Raw genomic sequence first — 25603 nt, 5'->3', positions numbered from 1 at the left:
CAGCCACCGCATGCCGAAACAGCTTTTTGTTCGGCCGGATTGAGGGGGCTAAGCGGGCGCGGCACGGGCTAGAGAAGAGATGGAGTGATGTGGTACAGGAGGACGTGGAGCTGAGTGGACTTGCCGATGACTGGTACCAGCGGTGTCAAGATCGGCCTCTGTGGAGGAGGCTCGTGAAGGATGCTACTGGGCAGTTGGAGGCAGTCGCCCTCCAACAACAACGGAGGGCGGAGGAGCGACGCTCACAACAACGAGCGGAGCGCCGGGTGGCTAAAGCACAGCAGGTTGGCACAGTAGGGGGCACAGGTGGTGCATCAGCCAGTCATCTCAGTCAGTCGACCCGTGGCACCTGGTCTGCCCCGTGACCTCCTGCCAGCGGGCGTTCGACACTTCACGTGGCCTCAGGGTGCACATAGCCTGGCACAAGCGTCGTGGTGACGTCACCGCCACTTAGTGGCGAATGGCGGTTGTTGTTGTGTGTGTCTGTGTGTGTCGTTTTCCTTCCCACCAGCGCCTCCGATTAGCACGGGTTGGCCACGTGCGGTACGCCCAGAGGAACGTGGAATTTCCCTCGCTGGCTCGACAGGGCTGTAAAGACGTGAAGAGGATCAAGTGGCTCAATGTTCGTGTGCGAAAGAAGTTCAACAGACAGCGAGCGGTGGTGGGGGAGAATATTTAACTCTGTTGACCGAGTTCAATAACGCAGCCATCTTCCCCCGCCCCTCCATCCCCCTCAGCCCCGCCCCTCCATCCCCCTCACCCCCACCCCTCCATCCCATCAGCCCCGCCCCTCCATCCCCCTCAGCCCCGCCCCTCCATCCCCCTCAGCCCCGCCCCTCCATCCCCCTCAGCCCCGCCCTCCATCCCCCTCACCCCCGCCCCTCCTTCCCCCTCACCCCCGCTCCTCCATCCGCCCTCACCTCCACCACTCCATCCCCCTTACCCCCGCCCCATAATCCCCCCGAACCCCCACCACTCCAACCCCGCCCCCCCACCTATCCCACTCCCCCCTGCGAGTTTGAAAAAAAAAGCCGTTTATTTTTAAAACCGGAGCCAGCCAATGGGAGCGCGCGCCCACCGCCACTGCGGACACACGTCGCGCGGCGATTCGCTCCCGCGCGCGAGCCAATGGCGCGCCGCGGTGCCGACGGGGCGGGGCTGTTTGTGCCGCGCGCGAGCCAATGGCGCGCCGCGGTGCCGACGGGGCGGGGCTGTTTGTGCCGCGCGCGACCCCCCCGCCCCGTCCCCGTGAGCGAGGCTCAAGGACGAGGGGAGACTCCCGCGCGCCGCCATTACCAAGCACAACAAAGAGCCCGACACCCACCTTGTTATATTGCCTTGTAAACAGACTGTTGGGGACAAACGCTGGTTAGCGAGTTGGTGGCGCCTATGAAGGCCGGCGACGGCACACCGAGTGGGTGGCGAACAGCACGCCCGGCCGCCTTTGTCTCCCCAGTGGCGATGTTTACACACCGCGCCAAGTACTCATTTGTGAGGCGCACGTGCTCGTGTGTCGACGTCCTTGCTTCTGGGGTGGGGGGGCAGCGGTGGTTTCGTGCAAACGCAGTAGTGGTGTCGTGCAGGCGCAGTGGTGGTGTGCAGGCGCAGTGGTGGTGTCGTGCAGGAGCAGTGGTGGTGTCGTGCAGACGCAGTGGTGGTGTGCAGGCGCAGTGGTGGTGGTGTGCAGGCGCAGTGGTGGTGTCGTGCATGCGCAGTGGTGGTGTCGTGCAGGCGCAGTGGTGGTGTGCAGGCGCTGCGCTACGAACTGCGGCCCCCCGAGTTCGATTCCCGCTCACGGACACGCCAGTGACTTATACGAACCGATGCCGAGGTCGCCCCTAGGTCGACTCAGCCTCAAAATGAGTACCCGGGGGCGGTCGTGTAAACATCGCCACGAGGGAGACAAAGACGGCCGGGCGTGGTTGTTGGCCACAGCACTTGCCCCCAACAGTATGTGAAGGCTACATGTGGGATATTGTCTTTGTTGTGTCTCGGTTCTAAAAATACAGCAACGTCTCATGTTGAAGGAAGAAATGGGTTTAAAAGTGTCCCTGTTCAGAGGAATAAAATCCCAACGTTTTAAAACCATGGATAAAATGACTGCATACACTTGTGCTGTATTCGCTGCCCCCTTTGTCTAATCCACAGCTGAATAAAGCCTCTCCCAATCCGCACGTGTGCAGTGTAAAATATCCCATGCCAAGTTTTAATTGGTAAAACAAGGGCCAACGTACATTAAAACATTACGTATTTCCCAGAGCAAGATAATGAACTTTTCGGTTTTAACGTGGTACGATTTCAGCGTTTGTGACGGTACAAAGTGTTAGGTTTCTCACTTCGGCGTATTACGTCGAATTGCCATCTTATTTTTCCACTGCAGTATTAGAATAACGTTTGTAAAATTAGCATTCAAGATAGAAGCTCAACACCGTGTACAGACCACAAACTTACCAGTCTCAAAGCAATTGTATGCAAATCGATCATGCAAATATACAGCATACCAAACATTTGTACATTGTTTTTTTACTTATACGTTCTCGACTACATTGCGTTTCTATAAATGGCACATTAAAGAGCCTAGTTAAAATGCACGTTTGTTTAATCAAGGAATGTGTTAGATATGCAAGCTACACGTAAGTATACATTACGTGAATTTAAATGCATTTAAATATCACACGGGCATACATTTAAGCACAATAGACCATTAGCATCAATAGACAGAGCTCATTACGGACAACTTACAATGCAATACATACGAGCATAATTGTAACCAACATTATTATGGGTAATTATGAATATAAACAATAAGGTCCTGGATCAGAATTCCCTTCGTCGCCGCTGGAACTTGCATCTCTGCTCCGACCATCACGGAACGTTCGCCGCCGACAATATATATAAAAAAAAAACACGTTTACAAAACAAAAAAAATAAACAAAACGCTTAACTTGAAGCCACCGCAACGCGGCTTCACAATCGTCCGATATGGACGCCATGCCGGACCCTCTTGGCTTGGTCCGAACGTTCACGTCTACACCACGGTGTATTGCATTGGTGTGGCTGCAGGCAAAATGTGGTGCAAGGCATGTGTGGGATTTAACAAACACAACAACAAAAAAACCCCACAGAGAAAGAGAGACAATTCATCCGTGAGGCTTTTTGGAAGAGTGAGTAGAAGCGGAGCGGTGGCTGTGGGCTTTTATCGCAGACAGGGCTGTGTGTGTGTGGGGGGGGAGGCGATGGTGGTGGTTGGTGGTGGTGGGAGACCTCCACCATCATCTTACACACTGCAGCAGCAGCAGCAACAACAGCTTCCACCGACTCCATCCCATTCACGACTCGGCTTGCAGCGGTTGTTGGTGGTTGCGATGGTTGGAGGAGGGAGGAGGGCGAACCCGCCCTGCCACCACCACCCCCCCCATCAACCAACCATCGTCATCCATCCCGTTGTATATTGTATTATAGTATTGTACTCTTATATGCTGTGCATGTTGTGTATAGTTTAACCCCCCTCCCTCCTTCCACCGACTCAATGTCGTTCCGTGCAGCAACCCCAGAGGTCCATCGCACTTTGCGCTGCCAAGTTCCTGCGCGTTGGTGGTGCTGACCGCTGGCCGTGTCGTTGCTCGCATCTTATCTGGGGAATTGCCTTCAGTGAACACGGACACTGCCTTATCAAGGGAGTATCAAGCGATACGATCTGCATCTATTTCGGCAGCAATGTATGCTAAACCCCGCTGAAAATGTTTGCGCGCGTGTTTGTGTGTTTAACAGTACGTGTTAATATGCAAATTATGATTTAATGTACTGTACTGGGAAGATGAATGTATGGATACACTACTTAAGTCTCTCTTCCCAGTGGATCAGTGTTGCTGTATATCAGTAGCGTTAAAATTGTTTCTTAATGGGTGACGCGTAGCTTTTAATGAAAATGTTGCTTTTGATGTCAACCTGATTGTGGTGGGGTGTCTATAAATGGATCACAATGTAAACACGCAATATCGTGAAGCGTACAGAAACACGTATACACATATATACTATACTTGTAAACATGAAAAACGTGAGTGGGTGGTGTAAATTCCGCGTTCCTATGGCGGGGTGTGTGGGGGGGGGAATATTAACCCAGCTGCGTTTGCTTAAGCGATCAAAAACCACGGCAGGTTTCCATTTTCACTGCCAGACGCCATCTCAGGGCTCTGGCGGGTGACGGGGAGGGGCGCGGTCACATTTGTGTCAGCCAATGGTGGGGCGCGGTCGGATTTGTCGTCAGCCAATAGGGACGCGAGGTGATTGCGCGTGCTGTCGGCGTGATCGTCGCCGCGGGGTGGGGTTGAGGTGGGTGGGGTTGAGGTGGGTGGGGGGCAGTTGACCAATAGAAACGCGAGGAGGCGTGGCCCACGCACGGCCCAGGCCCTTTGTGTCGATCCCACCGCTGTGTGCGATGGCCTCTTCACGCCGTGCGGTTTGTTATGGGATTGGGTTAATTTTATTGTTCGTGAAGGCGCCGGAGCTGTTAGATTTAGACGTGCGGAGCATTTAAGTCAAGTACCGTACGGAATTTCTCGTGTCACTGCCCACTGCTGGCGAGATGTTGACTACTTCGCCTGGTATACAGGAGGTCGTGGGTTTGATCCAGACCCTGACGCCTGCTGTATATTTGGAGTTTGCGGTGTCTCCTTGCATTTTTCACCCGGGTCCGGTTTTTTTACTCCTCCACATTTAGAAACACGTGTTTAGAGTATTTGACTGCTATAAATTTCCACATGATAAGCCACTTCGTTGAGCTACCATTGGTGGCCAGGTCGCCTCTGAAAAAAGAGCGAAAAATCTCAGTGGGGCCTTACCTGCCCAAATAAAATGTAGTTGGGCTGCCCACCACGTGGCCCCGCAGCAACCTTTAACAACCTGTTTAGTGCATGATGGTCAGTCAGCCACCCAAGCACTATCCAGGCTTATTTCGGCTTAGCTTACGAGATCTGATGAGATCTGGCTGGTTCAGGTCAAGGATACCGAGATGACTGGTCATAGGGTTTAGTTGTAAGCCCATCTGGGGACTTACTCTTCCATAATAAATGCACCCCTGGATGAAGGGGATGCAACAATCCACACCTATCACGTGTACGCGAACCGATGTCCATCGCTCCATCTCCTCGCCGTGACGCCAGCTGCAATATCTCAAGCATGGCCAACACCGGGGAGGACTGAAGATGGCTGATGAGCTTTCCAAGCGAAGGCGACTACATCATGAATATGATTGTGGAGGACGTGAAGTTCACAGGGTTCTTTTTAAGATACAAATAAGACCATTTTGCATCCTGCATTTCGGTTTTTAGTGATGTTGCTATAGGCAGATACAGGTCTGTGTGTCCTGTATCCTGAGTAGACACGCAGCCATAAGCACTCTTCTTGCCGGTGGCAAGAGAGAGAAATAGAATTCAGGAAATTACTGTGCAATACTTTGGAATAGAGTGTAGAGAGGTCCTTAGTTTATCAGTGTGAAAGTTGCCATGGAACGGGTTTTGGTGAGTTCTCTAGTTCGAGATGTTAACTCCCTTGCCTGGTATACAGGAGGTTGTGAGTTCGATCCCGACCCTGACGCCTGTAATATTTGGAGTGTGTGTGTCGCATGGATTTTTTTTATTTTTCGCCGTATCTCCCGGGTATTCCCTCCACATTAAAAAAAAACCTAATTTAGAGTACAGTATTTGGCTGCTATACATTTTCACACGATTAGTCACTCCGTTGAGCTGTCATTTGTGGTCGGGTCGCTTCTGAAAAATAACTATATAGCTCAGTGGGCCTTAACTGGCCAAATACGTTTATTTTACATCCGTTTCGTAGTCATGAGGTTAAAGTGTTCCCATACTCGACTGAGCGTAGTGCCGCGACCCGAGCCATTGGTGGAAATTCCACATTCCTATCCGCAGCGGGGGCGAGTTTCTCCACGAGACAATCGGCTAATCACTTATTCACGACGTGGGTGGGTACCATTGTGTTAACCGCACACAGGTAATGAATGGGCTGAATAGAATGCACCAGAAACTTTATTTAAATCGAGTAATTGTATCAGAAGTCACCCACCTGAGCACAACAATGACCACTGTAGTGGTAATAGTTAGGCTTTTACAAACAAAAACTCATTCATATGAGTCCAGTGTCATCGGCTTTCCAGGGTCGATTAAACCCGTGGTAGGGAATCTAACTCAAAACAGCTGGGTTCGTAGGCAAGGTGAGCAAACCACTGCTGCACCACCTTTTCCCCCAAAATTGTTGATGGAACTCAAAATATGTCTGAATGTTATCCGGGGCAGCAATCGTGGTCCTTTGTTTTGGATTTACGTAAGAAAGAAGAAGCGTTAAGCTGGATTGTCAGCCATTAGAAAGGCGCCCGATAAAATAAGGCGGAATGCCCCCGTGGGGTCATAGAGATCCCTGGTTGTACTGCAAACAATGAGGTTGCTCTCCATGTCACTTTGGTCGCGAATGACGTGCCCACGGTATATCCCTGCAAGACATCATGGAGACGTCATCATCACTACCCATCGTGGCTACCGTGCCTCCCATGCAGTTCATCACAACAGCTCAGCAGTTAAAGACATTTTGGGTTCGTCTGACATGGACACAGTACACCTGCCGGTCTCCTCACTCTACAAAGACAAAGATCCCCCGTCTAGCCTTAACAGACTGTTGGGGCAAGTGTTGTTAGCGAGCAAATATGAAGGCCGACACAGCATACAATGGGGTGGGTGGCCAACACCACGCCCGGACGCCTTTGCCTCCCCAGTGGCGATGCTCACACACCGCACCAGGTACTCATTTGAGGGGAGGTCCAGGACCGGTTTAGATAATCGTTACCGGTGTTGGCCGTGAGCGGGAATCGAACTCGGGTCGCCAGGCTCATAGCACAGCGCACTAACCGCTACACTACCGCTCCCCACTCTACATCCCTCCACACACACACCTCTCATCTCACTATGCTACCCTCCACGCCATCTACCTTCCTACCTCTCATCTGTCTACCCACCTCCCACGACTACCCTCCTCACTTTCTCCTACCGCTCCCGCCCGGGCCCCACGTTGCGACGTCACGGAGTCAGGTGTAATAATTGTGGTTTAATTTGAAGGCATTGCTGGGGCACATGGTGCCTGGTCTACAGGAGGTCGTGGGTTCGATCCCAACCCTGACGCCTGCTGTATATTTGGAGTTTGCGTCTCTCTCACCATCACGGTGGCTATGAGATTATAACTACATCGCCTGGTATACAGGAGGCCGTGGGTGTGATCCTGACTCCTGCTGTATATTTTGAGTTTGCGTGTTTCTCTCCACGTGGTCGCGTGGATTTTGCTCCGGGCCCTTCGGGACTTTCCCTCCACATTTAGAAACACGCGTTTAGAGTATTCGGCTGCTATATATTTCAGTGATAAGCCACTTCGTTGAGCTATCAATTGTGGCCGTCGCTTCTGAAAAAAGAGCTATGTAGCTCAGTGGGGCCTTACCTGCTATAATAAAAAAAAGTTTAGTTGAGTGCTTTGTCCCGGGCCCCACACCACCCACCCCCTATTGATGGCCCTGCTCCCACCTCTCGTCTTACCCCCCCCCCACCTTGCACTAGTCTCTACTCCTGCTAAGATTTATGTTTAAAGCGCCCGTCAAAATTCAGCAGGAGGGTCGCTCATTCTCTGCTACCCTGAATGTCTGTAACTCCCCCCCAGCTTTCCGTGCTGTCGACTACATTAAACCCCTGTTCTAGCCCAGGCTGAATACTTTCATATTGCCCACTACCTATAGCTGACCACCTTTCTCTCATAATATGCCTTTTTTTGTACACAGCATCTTGAGATTCGGTGAAATGTAAACACGATATAAATGCACGTGGTATTGTGTGTGGGAGCGGTGGTGTTGCGGTTAGCGCGCTGCGCTGAGTACCTGATGCGGCGTGTAAACATCGCCACTGGGGAGACAAAAGCGGCCGGGCGTGGTGTTTGGCCACCCACCCCCTCGTGTGCCGTGCCGGCCTTCATAGGTACTGTTTGCTAACAGCACTTGCCCTAACAGCCTGTTAAGGCTATACGAGAGATCTTTGTGTGCTGTATGATGTATGTCATGTGGAATTCATGTAATGTGGCGTATCAATTTATAGTGTTTATGTGAGACAGCTGTAGGATTTATACAAACGACGAACCTGGTGAAACCAGTGTGGGGGGCTGTGCTCATCAGGGCTTCAATGAGCAACAACGAGTGGCAGCTTCCCACAAATCGGTACCGATTTTATCGATCCCTGAGTGATGTCGACTTTGTAATTCTAATAATTTTGCAAACCGAATAATCGGTCAAGTGCTGCACCGGTTCATACGGCTAATTGTCAGCTCACCGGGTTCATTGCTCCGTGCGCCAACCACTGCGCCACCGCTCCTTTCCGAACTGAAACGTTATGATGCCTGTATATGAATACATGTCGCGAATGTTATTATAATGACGCGTCCGCTACAGCACTGGGGTTGTGCAAAGGTAACCCGCAAACCGGTAACCTTTTTCAGAATCGATTACCGATTCTGGAAGCCAGGAAGCGGTAATCAATTCCAGTGGAGCTGTAGTAATGAGGTCACCCATTGGCCAGCACGAGCGTACAAACGGCACGGCGGAATGACACGGGGTGAACAAAAGATATGTGTGTGTGTAACCCCTGCCCTGCCTAGCTCATGCCACTGACGCTAAGAGGGTATGTATAGTCGTCCACACTGGCCGGGCATTGCATGTATCTTGAACTTCTTTCGCACCGTACGTGGCCAACCGTGCTAATCGCAGGTGCGGTTGGATCAGGTAAGCGGTACCCACACATTGACCCCACCACACCTGCCGATCAACTGTAGCGTTTCAATGTATAACTACGAGGTGGGACAGAGGCTATAGGGCATTCAAGAAACGTACCCATTAATAATAGGGTTTTTCCCCCTTTTTATGGCAAAACTGAAACCTTTTTACAAGGAATCATGTTTACATACTGATAATGTGTGCGCATTGCCCTTGAAATTGATTGGTCCACACCAGAGACAGCTTTCATTCTGACCGCAAGTATTGTGGTTAATGTAATCATGATTCCTCTTAAAAAGGTTGCAGTTTTGTTGCCAGAAAAAAGGGGGGGGGAATTTATATTTTGGTACTGTCAAAGGAGGCCTCATGATGATGTAAACGTACCCATTGTTTAAACTGCAGCGCTGGGAGGTGGAATCGAACCGGCGCATCCCGGATGGAATTCCATTGCGCCAACCTTTTTACACCACGGGGCATCGGCCTCTCTGTGTCTGACTTGAAAAGCTAAACGCGTTAATCGCTAGACATTTCTATACGTCCAGCAAACCGACTTTTACCGGTTTTGTCATTCGCTTAAGTGTCGCGCAACAAAACGGCCACCCCGATCTCCCTTGCAAGAGACAATGGCTCTAAATTGGGTCTAATTGTCTCATTGGATAAGGCTGGCGCGTATAAGTCGCCCCCCTCCCTCCCTCCCCCATCCATCTCCCCTATTCCTCCCCCATCTCTCCCCTATCTCTCCCCTATCCCTCCCCCATCTCTCCCCTATCCCTCCCACATCTCTCCCCTATCCCTCCCACATCTCTCCCCTATCCCTCCCCCATCTCTCCCCTATCCCTCCCACATCTCTCCCCTATCCCTCCCACATCTCTCCCCTATCCTTCCCACATCTCTCCCCTATCCCTCCCACATCTCTCCCCTATCCCACATCTCTCCCCTATCCCTCCCCCATCTCTCCCCTATCCCACATCTCTCCCCTATCCCTCTCCCATCTCTCCCCTATCCCTCCCCCATCTCTCCCCTATCCCTCCCACATCTCTCCCCTATCCCTCTCCCATCTCTCCCCTATCCCTCCTCCATCTCTCCCCTATCCCTCTCCCATCTCTCCCCTATCCCTCTCCCATCTCTCCCCTATCCCTCCTCCATCTCTCCCCTATCCCTCTCCCATCTCTCCCCTATCCCTCCCACATCTCTCCCCTATCCCTCTCCCATCTCTCCCCTATCCCTCCCCCATCTCTCCCCTATCCCTCCCACATCCACCCCTCCCCTACCCCTCCCACATCCACCCCTCCCCTACAACTCCCACATCCGTCCCCCATCCCCCCTCTCCTATTCATCCCCCCTCCCCTATCCCTCCCCTATCCATCCCCCCTCCCCTACCCCTCCCACATCCGTGCAACCCTCCCCCCAGCGGCTCAAGCGGGGACTGCGCGCCCACGCCGCGTCACGTGACGCTGGGATTAATTATTTATTACCCGGCTCTGGGGGAGGGGGGCGGGGGAAGGTGGTACGTGCTGAGGGGTGGGGCTGGGGAGGGGTTGGGGACCCTCCTTTGTATCGTGTCACGTGATTTTCTCCCTCCCCCCCGCCAGCATCTTTCATTCCACTTCGTTCCGCGCCTCGTTTATTAATTCATTCCTTCCCTCGCGATTCGTCGGATCGACGAATCGGCGCGATTCATGGTGGACGTCTGTGGGAAAAAAAGAGCTTTATAGCTCATCGGATTCCTCCAGTATAAATACATTTTGATTATGGGAAAAAAATCTATAATCAGTGGATGGAAGGAATCGCGTCAAACCAGTATTAATCGTCGTTATCATCGCCCATGATGTTACCTGTTACACCTTTAATAATCGTGCTGTTTGTTACGGCCGTTTGGCGTGTTCCACAACTGCGATTTATATATATATTAAACCACAACTGGATTCAGGTTGGGCCGTGTTTCGCCGTGGCGGGGGCGGTTGTTTGACCATACTTCACCACTTCAGATATCACTCGCCACTGATGTTAGCCGTGGCCGGGGGGAATCCATCCCAGGTAGCCAAGTACACAGCCGCAGTTCGCTAACCACTGCAACGCGGCTCTTTCCACAACGCTCAACGAGTCGAAACACATCGGTGGCGAGCATGGTTAGCTCTACGAATCGGTATAATTAATCAATGATTCGATTAATCATCTCCCCCCCCCCCCCCCCGCCGGTCACAACAACAACGCATCGAGCCAACTTATAGTCGTCACCGTGAACCGGCGGAAACTCTTCACTCGGTGAACAAAACGCGCTTCCTTAGATACTGAACAACAATCACGCACGTGTACACGTATTGCACTTAGTCAAGCCACTGCTGGATTGAGACCCCCACACCATGTGCGGGTTATTTGACCATACTTCACCACACCGGTCAGTATCCGTTGGTTAATGTGGGGGTGAGGTGGGGGGGGGGTTACCGAAGACGTGGAGGGGGGGGGGATAGAAGTGCAGTACAACAATTAAAGTTGCTGCACGTCTGTTGCCCCCCCGCACGTGGCCGTCACGTGGCCTTCGAGGCCGCCTATGACGTCACGGCGTGCACGGCGACCCAGGGGACCCGTGCGCTGCTACGCAGGCTCGGCCCCGCTTAGCTTTAAAGACGTCACACGTGAGCGCGTGCATGCCGGTTGAGTTGCTAACCGGCCGTGTGAGCAAAGGGACATTAGATAACCTTCACATTTTAAACGTGTACTGTCGTCCAACGGCAGCACAGTGTGAGATTGCACGTGTGAGTTACTATCCAGGTCAGGGTGACCTTGCTCAATCATCTCCTTCGGGCTCGCTATAGTCATGAACGCTAGAAGTGATTGCTGTTTTTGTTGTTGTGCAGAGGCCGTCCTCGGCCGTAGAAACATGGAATGGCCACCATCGGCCTGTGACCAGAGGGGGATCTACGGACGCCCCAAGAGGGAGGTGTTCCCACAAGGCCAAGCTTTATTTAATTGGATCCGACATTAATTAACACTGCCGATAAAGGAATTGGTTAAACCTCCCAGTGGCAGCATCCTCGTCCAGACGAGTCTTGGGAGTCGCCGAGTCTGCTTTTGTTTCCTGGATAATAATAACGACGACATTGTTGGTTATTTCAGGATCCCCCCCCTCCGCCTTTATGCGACAATAAAAGCGACCTTCGGCCGAGTAGCATCGAGAGTCAACAAACACGACAAAAGACAAATAGCCCGGGCAAAAAGTGCTCTCGCTTCAACTGCTGTGAATTGGACGCAGCTGCGGGTATAATCACGCGGCTTGTAACCCACCACCCGCGACATTGCGCGCGCGCGTGCGTGCGGTTAGTGTGTGTACAGGGCCATTGTGATGTCTTGCACGTGTCAAGATTAAGGATTGCACGATTTTCAAGCATGCTATGAATCAAGACGATGTATCGGCAGAAGCACGTGATGCATCATCATCATCAAATTATTTACCGGGTATCCTGTGTGAGTCCCATCCCGATGGTGGTGGTGGGGTGCATAGATATACAGTACAACAATGGGTTGCGCTGCACCGGTCTCGGCTGCCCAATCGCGTTTCCCACCGCAGTCTATAGCAACCTGTTGTGCATCCTAGTCGGCCCATCCAAACACTCTCTACTGGTCAGCTGTGAGCAAGAGCTTTATAGCTCATCGGATTCCTCCACTATGAATGACATTCTGATATCTGCCGACGTCGGGCGCATTTCGGTGGCTATTGGTCATGGAAAAATAGCGACAGAACCCTGTTGCTTACCCACAAGTCATGAAGCTTGAAACGTAACGCCATTGCTAATTAAATAGCACGCACAAGCATGATAGATCTCGCCTGTCTTGTTTGAGCGAGCACGTTTTTCCTGTCTTATCTACCCCAATGTATTGTCTCTTTCGCATTTGTTCCGTCTCATTACATTTGCCGAAAGGAGGAGGGGGAAGAGCTGAATATTGGCTGTTCGCCCAAAATCTCATCAACTCACATTCAATTCGTGTGCCGTGAGTACGGTAAATGAGAGATATCGTAGTAATCAAAGTGTAATGACGACATGACACGCTTCTCTTGAGATGGAACTTTATTGAAGACGCGTTGACTTGCCATCAAGCAGACACCCCACCGCAACAGCCCCGAGTCCTACGCGCAACTCTCCCTTAAATACCGACCGAGGCCACGCCCCCCTTCTCGATCATTCTCGCTGACTCTGGACGCTCCCTCTACCGGCAGACTCCACCATCCTCATCCCTCGCCTGACCCCGCTCCCTTCTCGAACATTCCCTGAGTCACCAGTCCCTTCGCACTCACAACTGATTCCCCTGTCATTACCGCCCGTGGCCACTAGTCCCCTCGCACCGCATGTAGCCTCTATTGTCATTACACAAGCCCTGACTGGCCCAGAAAGTAGCTGGAGCTTCATCGGTGGTCGTTCCAAGTCAATTTAAGTGTATTAACCGACTGGACTTCTGTGAAAAAAGAGCTTCATGGCTCATCGGATTCCTCCAGTCTAAATATAGACTCTGATTTAGTTTTAACCAGGAGAGCGAGGTCTTACTAGACCCCAGGGTGAGAGCATCGTTTGCATGAGTGACCTGGGGTACTAATCTGCCAATAGGTGGGTGATGTTTGCCGTGTATAATCCCAATTGTGTCATTTTTTAGATTGGGAAAAAAATGTTCTACCCTGACGGCGCCGGCACGTAATGATTTCTCTTGTGGATGATGTCAAGGGACCTGTTTGTTTTAACACATCGGTTTTCGCGACAAATATCCATAATACAGGTTTTTTGTTTGTTAACTAATTGGCCGTGTCGGGTGGTGGCGGGTTTAACGACACATTTATATTTACGCGATCTAAACAAAAAAAAACAACAACCCTGTATTATGGATTTGTTGTAGTTGAACGTTAACTGTGAAGCGGACGGCCCATGGAATTGCGTTGGTTGTTACACCCACCACCATTAACCGGGGCGGCCACTTTAAATCTCAACTCGCGAACCTCCGCAGAAAACGGCGAACGCGCCACCGCTGGGCAGTGTCACCGCCCAGACGTCGTCAACATATACACAGCCACTCCACTGCTGGATAATAACGGCCTCCCCGTAACTTCACCGTACTTTACCACGCCAGTGCAGTTGCGGGTCAGTGAAGACAGCAGGGATATAGGCGTTGGACCATAGAACTGATATGGTACGGTACAATAATGGCGTTTGCTACCTCTGCTGCCCTTGGGTTGACAACGTGCACCCCACGGCGCTGTAACACCTGTTATGCACGGTGGTCGCCCATTTAAGCAACAGCCATGAGGCTCAAAATCCGACTCACCCTCCCCGAGATGTTTGTCACGTATTTGTCATCATCCGGAGCTGTTACGTGGTGAGCAGCAGCAGCAAAGGGCAGTGCGGCCAACTCGACGATTGTGCTGTACTTTCTATGCTCCCAACGACTGTGCTGCCCGCCTTCACCCAACCCTGCACTGACCAGCGTGGTGAAGTTTGGCAAAAAAAACTAAATACCTCCTCGAGAAGCGCACAGCGTGGGGAGGGCCCTCATCCAGCAGTGGAATGCCAAGAGGGTTGTACTGTACACGCATTATAATTAAGTGAGCCACAGGGAGAAACGTTTGGAACCAACCAAACGTGTACACAAATAGCATCTTGTTCTTGTGGCAACAAAGCAACCGAGACAGTCGAATAACGCGAATTACAGGAATTACAGCAGCGTGGATGTCTGTAGGCAGGCAGATCGGTCACACGTGTGTGCCAGATCACTTACACGTTTCTACTAATCACACACGTGTACCAGCTCTTACACAGACACGTGTGTGCCAGACCACTCACACGTGTGTACCACCTCTCACACAGACACGTGCACCAGATGACTCACACGTGTGTACCACCTCTCACACAGACACGTGCACCAGATGACTCACACGTGTACTAATTATCACACACGTGTACCACCTGTCTCAGCTTTACGACACGTGCACCAGATTACTCGCACGTGTACTACTAATCACACACGTGAACACGTGTACCATCTCTCACACAGAAACGTGTGCACCAGATGACTCGCACGTGTATTACTAATCACACACGTGAACACGTGTACCACGCCACACACACCTGTACACGTGTGTACTACTCGACAGTGCTGGCGTGCCAGTGTGTGTCATACATTGGCCCAGGGACCGGTTCAGGTATCACTTGACACTGCTGTGTCGCGTGCCGGGAATTTAACTCGGGCGGTTGTGTTCTCACAGACCGTGTGTGCAACAACTGCACACGTATACACATGTCAACACATGTCAACACGTGTGCGCTTACACGCACGCGTGCTCTACTGTACGCAAACACGTGCTGCGGTAGAGTCCTACTCCACGTGCGCCACTCGACTCTTTTTTTCTTTTTCAGGAAAGCCCTGCCAAGTATACGGTAGTTAGAGGGTCAGTGGAGGGCGGTGATATTGTTTCTGCAGTATATAGCGCGTGCTGTAAACTGCAAATCCCCAAAGGAGTCATTGCGAAGGGAATTTCTCAGCATATCGCCCAATAGCGGCCACGGGAGTTGATTGTTTGGCGACGGCAGAACGCGGAGGGCAACACGTGCAGAGCATGGCGAGAAAAGGGGGGATAGCACACAAGAATGAGAAATCTTCATTTATACTCGAGGATTCCGATGAGCTATAAAGCTATTTTTTTATTTTCACAGACGTTCAAACTCCACGCGGAGAAGGCCTCCCCCCCAAAAGTCGGGATTGGAACCCAGGCGCGGTCCCCCCCCTTGCTATGAGATCCGCACGGTAATGTTGTTTCATCATGGCCACTCGCTCGCCGGCTTGGCTACAAATGTGTGCTACGCGACTCGTCTCTCTGCCGCTGGTGGTGGTTGTGCCGTGGGTGTAACTACCGCGTGGTGTTGTTGGTGGTTGTGTGGTGTTGTTGGTGGTTGTGCCGTGGGTCTAACTACCGCACGGTGGTGGTTGTGCCGTGGGTGTAACTACCGCACGGTGGTGTTGGTGGTGGTTGTGTGGTGGTGGTTGTGCCGTGGGTGTAACTACCGCGCGTGTTTGTTGTGGTCCACCAACCGTGCCGTGCCACGCATCGGTAACACCGGGGAGCTCGTGGGGGGGGGGCCGATGTGGACGCGAGACCCTTGCGAGCCCCAAACGGCAAGGCGAGGGGGCGGTATGCTCGACGTTCCAGCACACCAGCCACCCGGACCGTGTTTGTCTCCCCCCCCCACCCCATTGGGTGACCATCCACTACCGCATTTGCATCCGAAAACAAATACGTGCAGCCCAGGGTGCTGTTAGGAGTCGGAACTGGTTTCGTGCGTGCCAGGGCCCACGCCGACTACTGCAGTGACGGACACCCTCGTGTATAAATAACCTTGTCGATGCAGCTTACACTGCGGTATGGCGCCCGCTAGCGGGCACACGCGGAGTCGCCGCCATTCATCGATCCGCCCCCCTCACGAGAATTCCCACGTCCCATGGAAATCCCCACGACACCTGGCGGGGCGCGATGCCTGTGCGCTGTACGCATTGCGAGGGCAATGGGCGACACGTGTGGCAGTGTGGCTTTACGGTCGGTGTAGCGAGTGCCCTCACCCCCCCAAACACAAAGCGAGTCGCATCTCACTCCATGGGCAAACATAAAATGGCCACCGAGGTTTGTAAGATGGTGGGAGTTGTTTTCCAGTGATGTCACGCAGATAAATACATATTTAATAACGCGTCTCATTCCACAAACCCTCACGTGAACTCGATAACATCGCGTGTTTAAACAAACGCGTCAAAAGTTTTCACTTGGTATGAAAATGTGCATCGTGCGGTATTTCATCTTTCGCTGGCAGGTTTGCATCCAATGGTGGAAGATTTCACCATTGGCCATCCCCCCCCCCCAGTGAGGACCACGCATTGGAGTCGGAACTTGTGTGGTGTTCTGACGGGAGTCTGGTGCCAACTTTATTAGGGTGGTGTTTTTGTGCAATTGACAATGAAGAACAGAGCACAGCGTTTTGTCAGCGGAGATGGACAGAGTTGTGGGCTTGTGATGTTCTGATGGACTTTATTGGGGCGGTGTGTTATTGTGCAATTCACAATGAAGAACAGCACGGCGTTTTGTCAAATTTTATTAACAGACTACATTACAAATACATCCAAAAGAAAACCATTCTTTTTTTGTTGGTTGTTGTTGTTTCACACAGGAGTTGGGCCTGATTTTTTTTTATCAACGACAGTACTTAAAAACATCTTTGGCCCGTGTTTCCAATAACACGACCCAACGCAAGTTTAGCCTACGTGATTCTTTACAGAAAGAAAAGAAATAAAATAAAAAATTAAAGGAATGATACAAGTTTAGTTTTTTTCCTTTCCTTAACCCCCCCCCCCCCAAATAAAAAGCAAGGGACGGACAAAAAAATGTTTCGGGGCATGGCACCGCTCCCTCCCTCCCGCCCCCCAATGCAGGGGCTACCGGGTAACTTGGGGCTGCATCATGGATCCACTCTCACCGCTTCCTAACAAAATCCATCTCCCCCCCCGTTCCCCCCCCCCCTTCCCCTCTGGCTGCACCTCCCAGCGTCCCTTTGTGCACATCGAGAGCCCTCGGTTGCGGTATAAAATAAATAGGTATACAAAAAACCCTTTGTTATTTGCATTTGTGTCGTTTTTATTTCATTGAAAACTTTCTAAAATCAGGAGGGGGGGGGGTTTGATGGTGGGAGGTGTACTTTTTTTTTTAAACAAAAAGGCTGCAGCAACTCCAGTGTGGGCTGGTTATTGTTATTTTTAAAAATATAGACTATGCCAATAAAAAAAACCAACAAAGAGAAATGCACCCACTACTCGGTAGCCCTAGCAGTGGCGGGGGGGGGGCAGGGGAACAGGTTTTGGACGGCGCAAAAAAAGGGAACCAAATCCCCCCCCTCCTCTCCTTTTCCCCCTCCCAATTGAGTTTTCTTTCCCAGTATTCCCCCCTTAGGACTCCACCGAATCACCGTTGTCTTCAGTTTTCTGTTTCTTTTTGTCCGCCTCATCCTGAAACACGACACGGGGTAGGGGGGATAGAGAAGAGACAATTCTTAGTCCAAGAGTCGCCGGCGCACGTAACACGCCAACCTCACTGCCGCGACTGCGATTGACTTAGCCCACAGCGGAGCTGCCGTACATTCTTGCGTCTGCGTCAATTGCCAGCGGAGTTGCAACAGGGGGCAGCCTTCCCACGATTTAAATAGCGACCAACAGACATGCACGCAACAAAGCCTCAACACTCAAACCACGGAGCTGAAGCCACCCCCCACCACAACCCCATGGCAGAGCCACAGTGTTCCCAAAACAGCCGTCCCCCTACCTCATCCTCCTCCGCTGGACGTTTACTTGAGGGCGCTTCGTCGTCATCTTCCTCGTCATCATCGTCGTCGTCTACTTCATCAGCGTCCCCTGTGAAGGGGAGTCATGTTGAGTGCGGGGAGGTGGTGGGTAATTGCCGTGCTGGAGCAATTAGTTGGGTTGTGTCTGGGTTTCAGCCACACGTGATTAAACCGGGTTTCTCGAGCATAGCGGAGAGTTCACCATCTCAGACAGGTCACCCATTGCTGCACAAGAATCCCCGATTTATATTAGGCATGTCAATTCCGAATATTACAGCTGTGAGAAAAAGGTAGTTTTTTTATTGCTATATGAAAAGCCCATTCAGGGCCCAAAAGAAGGCGTGGTTGAGGCGTATTAAAGAAACGTCAACAGTATTCGGGTGACAGTTTCAAGACGGCAATCTACAGGTGATGGCGAGCGACGATGAAAATCTCAAATAGATGTTCTCAACTCAAGGTTTTTCTTTTTTTTGCCAACAGCACAACACGAATACAAACGGGAAAGAGATATGTTGTAATTGCACCACCCACCCTCTTCATCAGCCTCCTCCTCCTCGTCCACATCCTCTGGATTTTCTTCAGAGTCTCCCTCTCCATTCTCATCCTGCACACGAGGTGGAATGGAGGTCAGAGAGAGGTCATGTGTTGGGCACCCTGGCACGGGGTGCACGAGTGGTCAGGGAAATGCGAGGCTGCGCGAGAGAGAGATACAGCGCGGGGCTGGTCCCAGGAGTTACCTCAGCGCCATTGGAGGGGGCATCTTGGCTGTCCTCCTCTTCGGCAACCACCTCCTCCTTCTTGTTCTTGAGGTCCTTAAGGTCCTGTGGCAAGGACAATAAGCAACGGCTGTGTTAAGGTTGCGTCTCGTCATGAAGAGAAGAGCAGTATTTATTTCGGATACTTCCTATGCAAGTGCAATTCATAGAAATCAATGGCAAAGGCAAGAACTATTAGCTTTTGTCACGAAACTGTTGACCTCTTGACAAACACACCGCTTACTTGCGTTTATATCCAACGTCCAGGCAAAAAATCTCTCCCCCCCCCCCCATACAACTCGCCATAAATTCATAAAAACCCGCGCAATTGACGCACCTGTTTAAATTAACCTCACGTATGGGCAAAGGAAGGGGGGGGGGTAAAAACAATTTCTTAAAACAAAGCCTTTATTTTTTTCATCATAGGCACTGACAAAAACGCTCGCGGCTCCTCTCGAAAGGATCGCTACTCCGAACAATAAACATCATTGTTAGAGGGCGATGAGGAGGGGGGAGGGAGGCCGCTTGCCGCTGCCATTGCAGCCGGCGGGCGCTCGGGGTAGCATCGGGTTTCGTCGACACAAAGGCGACATCTGCCGCCGGGGTCCAATCTGCCGCCGCTGTTGCTGCTGCTGCGGTGGGACAATGGCACGGCAGCCACCCCCATTGAGGGTTGGGTTGCCCGGGTGCACGTCTGCCCCCCCCCCCACCATTATCGAGAGCAGCGTTGGGGTTGACGTGGGGGGAGGTGGGGAGGGAGGCCGCAGATGGTCGCGCCCCAAGCCGCCGCCACACGGAGGCGGCTTGGTGGTGGGGGGGTGATGAGCGCGCACCGTCGGCCAATCGGCTCCGGCCCGCGCGTCTCTGCAGCCCGCCCACACTAAACCGAAGCGACCACCTCGACTCTTCCCCCCACCACCACCAACCACCTCCGCCAACCCAGCAAGCCACCACGGCCAATAGCGCAGCACACCCAAGGTGGGGGGGGTTCTTTTTTTGCTCCTTTCTCAGGGCTGGAGACGCGAGCCCTTTAAAGGACCGGGCGTGGTGCGCGCTTGTACTGAGCGAGCGAGCGGCGCTTGTGTGAAGAGAAACTAAATCCGCGTTTTCTGGACGGGTGTTGGTGGCTCACGCAGCAGACGAGGAGATGCGTCCGCGTGGGTTTTTTGGATCAACACAGCCGGGGTTGGTGGCCGACATGCCCGTGCCATTATTTGAGTTGCCCAGATGATGGAGTCGGTGGTGCTGGTCATCTGCCAAACATCCCAATGTAGGAAGGTCCTCTTTAAAAAAAGCGAGGCTTCCCCTAGAACTCTCGTGGCATTTACAATAAAGGTAATAATTTAGTTGTACCCAAAGCAGATTTTTTTTTACATTTAAAATGTGTTTCTATTAAGTGCCACAAAAGCTAATGAGCAAATTGGTCCCATTTGCAATACTGATTTGTGTCCCAGGGTCTCCAACATTTGGTGATTCTTAGGCGAGATGAGACCGCCCTCCTGCACCCCTACACGGCCCAACAGACAACCAACCCTAAGGCTGCGTGACATTAAATAATTTTAAGCGAGCGTGTGTTTTTCCCTCTCTCTCTCGTTCACTTTAAATAGCGAGCGAGCTGGGTAGTAGGTGGGTGGGTAGTGGAGGCCACGGGGGTTTGTCCATTGGAAGGAGTTTTTTTTTGCGAAACCGCCGCCCACTGCGCCCCTGGGCTTGTGCGTGACGACCCCACCACCAACCCCCCCCACCCCTCCGTAAGCAATTGGCGGGAAAAAAACATTCACAATTTAAAAACCATTACAATTAAAATGCACTTTAAAAAACCCCGCGAGGATATAATGACTGATAATTCGACAGATTATACACCATCCCATTATCCGCAACTCCATTAAATCCGCTATTATTCCGTTTATCCGCGACAACAGCGGATAAAGAGGGAATTGGTCCGATTATCCGCAAATGTTCACTACAATCGCAAGCGATGTGTATTTTTTTTCAATCCGCAAATCCGATTATCTGCGAAAATCGCGGTTAAGAGGGGGGGGGGGTTACCCACATTCCTATTATCAGCTCGGTGGGGCAACACAAATTAAACGTTGCGCGAATTCGATTATCCACCGCCGCCGAGTCACGGATAAAAAAGTTCCGCGCCACTCCCCCCCCCAGCCGGCCACGTGAACCGCTTCAACAAGGTGGGGGGCACACAGCTCACACAACCACCACTTGTTTTACCTAAAAAAGGGGGGCAAACCCAACACAAACCGATAGAGGAGGGGGGGGGGCACGTGCATTATATGCCAACAAAAGTTGAATTGCAAGCGCGCCCAAGAAGACGCCTGCCGCCGTTGACGATGGGGGGGGGGGGGGCGGGCAAACTACACCAGAGCTGAAGCACTGCGCGGCTCCCGGGACGGCTTGCAGAGAGAGCCCGCTGCCTTTCAATGTCAAACCCGCGGGGTTGACGGCGCACGGTAGCGAGCGAGCGAGCGGTCGGTCAGAACACACGGCGGGCGGGCGGGGAGAGGCGATTGTCCACCCGACGTTTGAGACACAGGGCGGTCAAATAAAAAGGCCCCCCCCCCGGCCCCACGCTACTCACGATAAGAGTGGTGGGGGCGACACAGACGTGCGGTGTTGTTTGTGGTACAAGTAAATAAAAAGGGGCGCCCACACTTTGATCGGGTGCGTGAATACAGCCTCCGTGGCCGAATAAAAGGGCACGGACGCTCGTGGCGAGGTTAAATACGGGACATCCCCCCCCCAGACCATGCGCGCTGGTGTATACGTTCAGTGGCGCTCCTCCACGGACACTCACTGCGTTAGTTAGTGGCTGCGCGCGCGCGTGGGGAGATAGTTTGTCCAATGAGGTCGGTTTCGCTCCACAAACGCACGGGCAAATGGGATTTTTAGGGGGGGGTTCTTCCAAGGGAAGGCTTGGGGGGGGGGGGTGTAGTCAATGTTATACGGGGTGGTCTCCCTGGTTGGTGGATACATTAAGTTTAACAAGAGGCGGGAAGCTCCACTAGTTTAACAAGAGGCGGGAAGCCCCAGCAGGCTCCAGACGCCGCTAATGGGGCCCAGCCCAGGGGAGTCCGCGCACACCGAGGGGGAGGACCACCGGCAGAGTGTCTGGGGCCACCAGATCTGCGCTACGAGATTCAGCAGCACCACCACCGACACCAAAAACCCCACGCACCGCCACTAACAAGCCCACGCACCACCACTGTGGTAGAGCTACACGCACCACCACTGTGGTAGAGCTACACGCACCACCACTGTGGTAGAGCTACACGAACCACCACTGTGGTAGAGCTACACGCACCACCACTGTGGTAGAGCTACACGCACCACCACTAACAACCCCACGCACCACCACTGTGGTAGAGCTACACGCGACTGCTTCTCGATTGACAACCACCGCAGCAGCGGACTCGCGCGGCACCGACACGCACACAAAAGCGCCACAGAAACAAGAGACATTCATTCTGTACCGGACCACGCCAGCAGGCATGGCCACCGACCACCACCGCGACGCATCACACACACACTCGGTGTGCACTCGCACATGAACACCGCCACCCCGTGCACATCTAACTCGCACACGCGAAATCGGCACGGGCGCCTGCGAACACTGAACGCGACACCACCCCCCCGAGTCGAACTCGGCCACACCAGCGCAGTAGTTACTGAGCGCACTTTCGTCAATGTAAGTCTATGGGAGTACGAGACTGGCACAGCCACGCGTGTGTGTGGGTGGTTGTTGTGTTATACAGCCAAACGCAGATGTCTATCCCCGTGAGCCGTATCGGCTGTTGGGAGAATTAGTTCTGTTTGCGAGCACCGATTTAGGACCGGCACGGCGCAATGAGCTGGTTTGGTTGTGGCCAGAAACCACGCCCGGCCGCCTTTGTCTCTCCAATTCCGATGCATGACACAATATATAAATATGCTCTGTATGGCATACGCGGTGTGTTGGCGAGCGCCTATTTATGTACACAGACGCACGCGCGCGCACAATACAAACCCGTGCCTTTGTAACAAAATCACATGCGATGCAATCTGTCGTCGACGTCGTCAAGTGTTAGTGGACTGCGCCACGACAAAAGAAAGCTCGCTTAAAGTATAGACAATTTATGATCATCATCGTAATTTCTCTCTCCGCCCTCATCTCTAACTCAAACATACGATGGTGGGGGGGGGGTTTAACGTGGGGGGGGGGGGGTTTGACTACTCTCATACAACAAAGCGTGCACCATGCGTGTGTGTGGTGTGTGGTGTGCTCCCCCGTGCACCACGAACCCAGCGCACATGCCTCTCCTCCACCGCAGCAGCGTCCCATCGAGCGCAGGTGGGGAAAAAGCCCCATCGCTAACCCCGGCGTTCAACAGTGGGGCTGGCGATTTTCGCCTTGGTTTTACGCGGGAAAGCGAGTTTAAAGTTACACGTGGGGGGGGGGGGGGGGGCTCCTCCACTGTTGAGTGGGCGAGACGTCCCTGTTGGAAGCTGCGTGTGGGTTGGTGGCTTCCACCGAAATAAATGCACGCGGACCACACATTCAGAAGCCAAGGACGAACAACACTGCAAGTGCACCCACCACCACCAATGTGATCCCAACATCACCGACGTTAACATTCACTCGCCACTCACTCCGTCAACAAGCACACCGCGTTGATTACACCGTGTAGAATTAAAACAGCACTATCACACACGACACGGCTACTACTACCGCTGCCAAGCCTATGCGGGGCCAGCCAGCTAAAGCTGCCGCCGAGTACAGCAGCTCCGCGGTGCCGCTGCACCTGTGCCGACAACACAAAAGCGCCGCTCTCGCCTGCCACGCAGCGACTACCCGCCCCCAGCACTCCCCAAACGCGTACCTCCCTGCAGAAACTACACCAAGCCACCGGGACCCTACCGCTAAAACGATGACCTCGACACAATTGCGAACGAGGCTGAAATACGCGAAAACAAACTTACTCGTGTTTCATTAACCTGAATAAGTGTGCATAGTATAGTTAGCACGCGTGCTATCCGTAACGTATGCATTACAGGCACCGTCTGTGTATGTGGTTACGTGCGTACTTGCATGTAGTATAGTGCCTGTAGTAGTAGTAACTAACGCCTGTCGTGTACGCAGTGTTACTATGATGAGCCGTGGTTGTGAATATGCCAACGTGCACCCGTGCAGCATGGCGAGCGTGCGCACTGAGTGGAGACGGGGGCATGTTGGGGAGCGGTGGCGCAGTGGTTAACGCGCTGCGGCGCTACCAATCCCGGCGACCCCAGTTTTGATTCCAGCTCGCAGCCAACATCGCTGGCGAGTATCTTGAACCGGCTCCGGACCTCCCACGAGGTCGGCTCAGCCTTAAATGTGTAACCTGGTGCGGTGTAAAAACATCGGCATTGGGGGGGGGGGGAGACAAAGGCGGCCGGGCGCGGTGCTGACCACCCACCTCCCTATGTGTGCCGTGCCAACCTTAATAGGTGATCGCTAACAGTACTTGCCCCCCCAACAGTCTTAAGACTATAGGGGTGATATTTGTCTTCGGAGACCGGGGCACGTGGAGTGGCGCGCGCAAAACAAACTCGCGTATTTTAAAACAAACCCATTGAAACCACACAAACCCCATTACACAGAAATAAACCAACAACTATCCGCACCCCCCCAACAACAACACTTACAAACCCTCAAACCTACGGATAAAAGTCCACAAGCGGGTGGTAGCGAGGTCGAAAACGAGCGCCCTTCAATAGGGCGCGCGATGGAAGGTGATGTGTACACAAAAGCCCCAAGCAGGACCGCGAATGATGAATCCACAGCAGCGGTAAGTGGGGAAAAAGTCCGCCACTCACAAACTCTTTCATTTTTCGTCGTTCACAAAACTATTGTTTAGCCTCTGCTCCGGACGCTTCGCTTGTATGTCGCGCAAAACCCCGTTTGGGTACGTACATAGGGTTCAATTTCCGAGTGACATTTACTCCACCACCCACCCACCCGTGCAGGTGTAGCGCGTGTAGCAGCAAGCCGACCCAGAGCAATAAGATAGCCACACCGTTACAAACAGTACACACACAAACACACGACGCCACGAGAGAAAAGCGGCCTCGCATAATGAAGCAAAAAAAAACACGCAAAAAGAACAAATACCTTCGTCGCCGTCTCAGTCGTGGTGTCAACCGCGGTATCAGCCATGGCTCCTCTTCGTTGCGTGCAACCAATTAGCTTAATTGGTTATCGACGAAGCTTGCTGATTGCTTATAGCAAGTTGCTGCCGATTGAAGCTTTCTTGCGCTTGCGACTGGTGGTGGCTGCTGCTCTCGCTTCTTGTTCTTCTTCGCCGGGTTGTCGCTGCTGGATTGCTTTGAGCTGCTTTGCGCTTAGCGAGTTAATAGAACCACAGCGAGAGCACCCAGAGCCCGGCTCCTCACGTGCCGACAGCGAAACGGCGCTGTCACTTAAAGAGCCCGGGCCGATCGCGCAGCGCCCTTTTATACGTCACGTGTCGTCAGCGAGGCTCGCGCCCATTGGCCGCGGCCAGGGGTGTGGGCGTCGCCGCCCCCCGATTGGGACACGCCGCGCCCCCACCGTGGTTATGCAAATGAGGCGGCGGCAAAACGGACCAATCAGATCATTTCTCATTTTAGTCAAAAAATATTCCATCGAAGTTAAAAATGGAATTGGC

General features: G+C 52.6%; 1 protein-coding gene and 1 long non-coding RNA gene across 3 annotated transcripts; one reads left to right on the top strand and one right to left on the bottom strand.

Annotated features, from left to right (window-relative positions):
• Nucleotides 1–3365: 3365 nt before the first annotated feature.
• On the top strand, nt 3366–17187 carry LOC142929305 (uncharacterized). Its single transcript, XR_012945584.1, has 2 exons — nt 3366–3719; nt 15505–17187. It is a non-coding gene; the product is annotated as an uncharacterized LOC142929305 (long non-coding RNA).
• LOC116947029 (uncharacterized) lies at nt 16913–25402 on the bottom strand. Of its 2 annotated transcripts, none has more exons than XM_032962398.2 (5): nt 25069–25402; nt 18906–18989; nt 18700–18772; nt 18150–18220; nt 16913–17836 (listed from the first exon to the last, which is right to left on the bottom strand). In XM_032962398.2, the coding sequence occupies exons 1-5, from the start codon at nt 25111–25113 to the stop codon at nt 17777–17779; spliced, it is 333 nt and encodes a 110-aa protein (XP_032818289.1). In that variant the 5' UTR covers nt 25114–25402; the 3' UTR covers nt 16913–17776. The 2 variants fall into 2 exon arrangements, with proteins under 2 accessions (XP_032818289.1, XP_032818287.1); XM_032962396.2 differs by having other exon boundaries at nt 18150–18238; nt 25069–25401.
• Between the last annotated feature and the right edge of the window lie 201 nt (nt 25403–25603).

The sequence above is a fragment of the Petromyzon marinus genome, chromosome 28, assembly GCF_048934315.1.
Source record: "Petromyzon marinus isolate PM22_M1 ecotype Great Lakes invasive population chromosome 28, UKy_Petmar_22M1.pri1.0, whole genome shotgun sequence".
NCBI classification, from domain to species: domain Eukaryota; kingdom Metazoa; phylum Chordata; class Hyperoartia; order Petromyzontiformes; family Petromyzontidae; genus Petromyzon; species Petromyzon marinus.
Note: the sequence above shows the minus strand (reverse complement) of the source record. Positions and strands in the feature narration are given on the sequence as shown.